Genomic DNA, 4370 nt, shown 5'->3' on the forward strand with positions numbered 1-4370 from the left:
CAAATGAGAAGAATACGCTCTATAAATATACTCTAAGCTTTATTCCGGATACTTTGAAGAATTTGAGCCTGGCATAAAAAGACTTTTCTCTCTGCATATTTATAAGTCTGAGTGGACAATGATTATAACTTCTATTATCATTGTAAGATTAACTAAGCAATGACAATGTCATAAAATATTAAAAAGATGATTAATGAACGTGTGTCACCATCTTACTCCCTACACCACAAACGGTTTTTGAAGCACGTGTCATTGGAATTATGGCAGCCACAACTGAGTTTCTGAAAACCAGAATTTCTAACAAGGTTCTGGTTTATAAAATTCAATCGTGTGAGTTTAGGGAAAAGCAACAAAAGCATATTTCAGATATTAACAGAACATTTTATTGTATTTGACCACATTTTCTTTCAATCAACTTTGCTAGAAGAGTTTACATTGAATGAGAAAGAAGAATGGAGGTCTGTGGACAATATCCTGGGTGTCTTTTATTGACCAAGGCAGCATGTGTGTCTGTATAGACATTAGGTTGTAAGAACAGGTCAAGAAGGCCTAGTTAATATATGGAGAGCAGCAAGAAATTTCAATACCAGGAGACCCCAAAAAGCATCCCGGAAGGCAGCAGTCAGCCACTGGGTTCATCCTGTTTCTAAGAAGAATACAGGGATCCCCCCCCCCCGCTGAAGTCACCAGAGGTTGAGGGGGGGAATGAGCGTGGAGGCTCACAAATGGGTCAGCCACACTGTATTCTAGTAAAGTTACATGGACTTAGCCAATGTGGTTAATTTATGTTCAGTAGGTGACATGAACCCAGAAAATTGGTTTGTGAAAACTATTTGGGTGTGGATAAGTGTGCCATGTAAATGCAAAGAGATTCCCAGGCTTTCTGTTCCTATACAGTCATAAAGGCACAGAACACTTGTTTATAATAACCTGCAGTTTGTACCGGTGAATAAGTATGGCTAATGTTAAATAAAGCTTCTCTCAAACAAATCAACTTTATAATCCATGAAGATGTTTCCAACAGATTAGTTACAAGGACCTGGATTCATACAGTGGATTAAGCAACAGATACATTGCTCAGCACAGTGTGGGAAGACAACGGAGAACTGACAGATGGGTCTCAGCAGCATACTGGAAGTATTATAAAAAGTACATTTAATACAGTAGGTGGGTTTGTGCAAAATGCAAATTCATAACTTATCACATCATCACATTTTGCTTTGTTGATATAACAGACCAAGCTATACGGATTGGATCTTTCATGTAGCCAAGGCCAAATAACTCCCAATATGGTTTTATATACCAATGGCCAAGTAAACCAAAATACAATTTGCTAATTTGTTGCTTAACGCATTGTGCAAATTTAGCCAGTGCAATTAAAGGTGTCAGCTCATTCTCCATGGGATGTGGTGACTTCAGGAGATTCTAGGGGTAGATGAGGTAGAAACAGCAACATGAGCAGAGGGTTATTTAAACGGAATAATGCACACCATTGGGATATTTGTGTTGTCATATCCTCTTGACAAAAATACTCCTAGTAATTAACTTGGGGAGCAAAGATTCCTGGAGCTTCATCAGATTAATTAAAAGAATTGTTTTAATTGGTTTAACTTGTTTAATTAGTTTAACGTGTCTCTTGGTCTTTGGTGAGAAAACCAGCACAGAAAAAGGTGCCATGTGGTCAGCTGCTACTTTCCAGCCTGGCACACGGAGCCTGGAGTGAGTCGTAGAGATGGAGGAGGCGGTTGGCTTCTCTCCAGCCAGACAACAAGGCCCCATGGGTGGTGGAAAAGAAGGAGCGATGCGTGGCCTCTCCTGCAAAGAGGAGCTGAGGGGGGATCTGGAGAGAGAGAGAGAGAGGGCTAAGTTACTCCTGGGTTGCCGTGGAATAACCCAATCCAGTCACGGTGAACAACCGGCAGGCATATCTGGTTAGGCACCGGGATCTGTCAAGCATTGGGATCGATCAAAGTACCCCACCGGAAAGCCCTGAAGACAGAAATCTGCTTCAGGATATTGGATCAAGTGCAAAGTCTTGCTTTACTTCTTGAAGCCCTACACCAGTGATGGCAAACCTTTTAGAGACCGAGTGCCCTGCCCCCCCCCACCGTCCCCACCCCGTGGGCCACCCACCGCCTCCACACCCTGCCCAGGTGGCCCAGCAGCACCATGGTGGCCACGCCCTCTGCCCGCGCCCTGCAGCATCATCTGCACGTGACAGGGCGCAAGGGCAGAGTCTTGTCCCCGCTGCCATGTCCTTGGCTGTGCTGTTCCGCGTGGGCTGCACCCGGGGGTGACTCTCCTCCAGGGGGGCTGCTGGTGAGGAGGGGGCCGTGGGGGGAGGCGGGGCTGGGCCGACGGCACGTGTGCCCAGAGAGAGGGCTCTGAGTGCCGCCTCTGGCATGCGTGCCATAGGTTCGCCACCACTGCCCTACACAGATCTGATGGCTTTCCTGGTGCTTCTGAAGTTGTTAATCTGGTTTCTCAGTTTAATTTATGATTTAACCACTCCAGATCTATTTCTGCAGAAGTGGTGTGTGTACATTGAACAACATGCTCAGCCCTGACATTGACAAGAATCATCAGCCAGTCTATTTACTGGCTTGTGAAACTCAAGCAGAGACCCAGCTTGCTGTAGTAGTTAAGGCAACAGACTGGGAACCGGGAGACTGGGAGTTCTAGTCCCACTTAGGCATCAAACCCAGGTGGGTGACTTTGGGGCAGCCATTCTCTCTGAGCCCAACCCACCTCACAGGGTTGTTGTTGTTGTGAGGAACACAGGAAAAGGAAGACATGTTAGGTATGTTCACCACCCTGAGTTATTCATAAAAATAACAAAGGTGGGATAAAAATCTAACAAACAAACTCTTTATCCACCAAAACTCTTTTGCCAATGTAACATTTGCAGCCCACAGATCCTGAAAGGGCCGAAGCTGAGAAACCCATCATGAAATCACCTTGGAACCAGAGGCCTCTTCAGGGAGGGGCTGAGCAAGTAGGTCAATGTCATCCCCGGAGCTTCCCACAGCGATGTAGCTGTAGGAGCCCTTGGTGTAAGGTTCGCCGTGCCACCTGGACCTCAGTATGTTCCTTGGAGGAGCCAGATGTGGATTTCCTAATCAAAACACAAACACACACACACAGCAAATTAACATTTTAATCTCTACTTCAGCAATTCATTTGAATTCCACCTTACCTTTCCCTCCAATCTGATAATACAGAGTTCACTAGTGAAGGCAGGGCGGATGGTTCTTCCTCCCTCCCTCCCTCCCTCCCTCCCTAAACTGGGCAGAACTGTAGAAAATTTAGGCCCATCTTTTTAGCAGAATATTGAGGTAGTTGCTCAGAGTTGCCTCGAACCGCGAAATGGCTGGCATATAATTTAAAAGCTAATAATAGTAATACTAAGGCATGGTTATACATCATCCAGCACTTGCCCAGAAAGACTACATACCTGTTGCTTTACGAAATATTTGAGTCAAAGTTGTAAGAACTTCAGCATCTGACAGGGTTTCCATAAATTCAGATTCTTTTCCAGCAATGAAGCCGCAAAGTATATGGCCGTGCCTGTAAAGACAAAGACGGGAGGAAAAACACACCGCAAAGCAAGTTTCCACAAGGAAACTGGGTTTTTGTTCTGATTTTTTTCTTTTAAAACATTTCGCTTCTCATCCAAGAAGCTTCTTCAATTTTAACTGACTGGTGGGAGGCAAATACATTTCATAATAAATAAGACATAAATACAATTTCTCCTCCGAGTTGTAAGTTAAGATCTATCACAAAAAGAACATCAGCAGGTGGACAGCAACGGCACAAAGGTTGCAAAGGTCATTGTGGGTCACGGACTAGCGTGACTTCTTCGCTATTCCTGCTTCAAGCCCAGCCAGTCGCTCTGCTGGAGGTGCCAGGCAGGAACAGAGCTTGGCTACAGGGCAGCCTCCCTTCCCGAGAAGCCCCTTCCAGTCTCCCGTTCTCCCCTGTTAGAAGGAAGTCTTCATCCTGGTTCATCCAAGCCGGGAATAAATAAGCAAACATGGCGACTGCTTTGGGAAGAAGGTTACAGTTTATTGCAGAAGACAGATAAGCAGCAGAGGAGAAGAAAAAGAGAGCGAGCACATGGGCAGAAGGTCCTTTTTATACCCCCTCCCAGCCCTGCTTGGAGTAGTTTCCTTTTCCTGTTCCTGTGGCATGAACTTTGAGGCTATTTCTGAGTGTTTTTCTAGGCCTTGATATCTGTGGTTTAATCCCATTATCATATCCTGCTTCCCAGGTGATGGGGCTAATGACTCTTAAGAGCTTCTTTTGTCTTGAGATCCCTGGCTCCAAACTTCCTGATGGTTCCACATCTGCATATGTATAAGACTAGCTAC

General features: G+C 45.2%; 1 protein-coding gene across 1 annotated transcript in view; it reads right to left on the minus strand.

Moving 5' to 3' along the window:
- Positions 1–1601: 1601 nt before the first annotated feature.
- Positions 1602–4370, minus strand: part of PAOX (polyamine oxidase) — an 8450-nt gene continuing 5681 nt past the window's right edge. The window contains exons 6-8 of the mRNA XM_029284941.1: positions 3455–3567; positions 2958–3115; positions 1602–1840 (exon numbers count right to left, since the gene is read on the minus strand). Of these exons, the coding sequence (XP_029140774.1) occupies positions 1682–1840; positions 2958–3115; positions 3455–3567 (430 nt within the window). The 3' untranslated portion in view covers positions 1602–1681. The remainder of the gene's footprint in view (positions 1841–2957; positions 3116–3454; positions 3568–4370) is intronic.

This window comes from Protobothrops mucrosquamatus, unplaced genomic scaffold (assembly GCF_001527695.2).
Source record: "Protobothrops mucrosquamatus isolate PMUCROS unplaced genomic scaffold, P.Mucros_1.0 scaffold1130, whole genome shotgun sequence".
NCBI lineage: Eukaryota > Metazoa > Chordata > Lepidosauria > Squamata > Viperidae > Protobothrops > Protobothrops mucrosquamatus.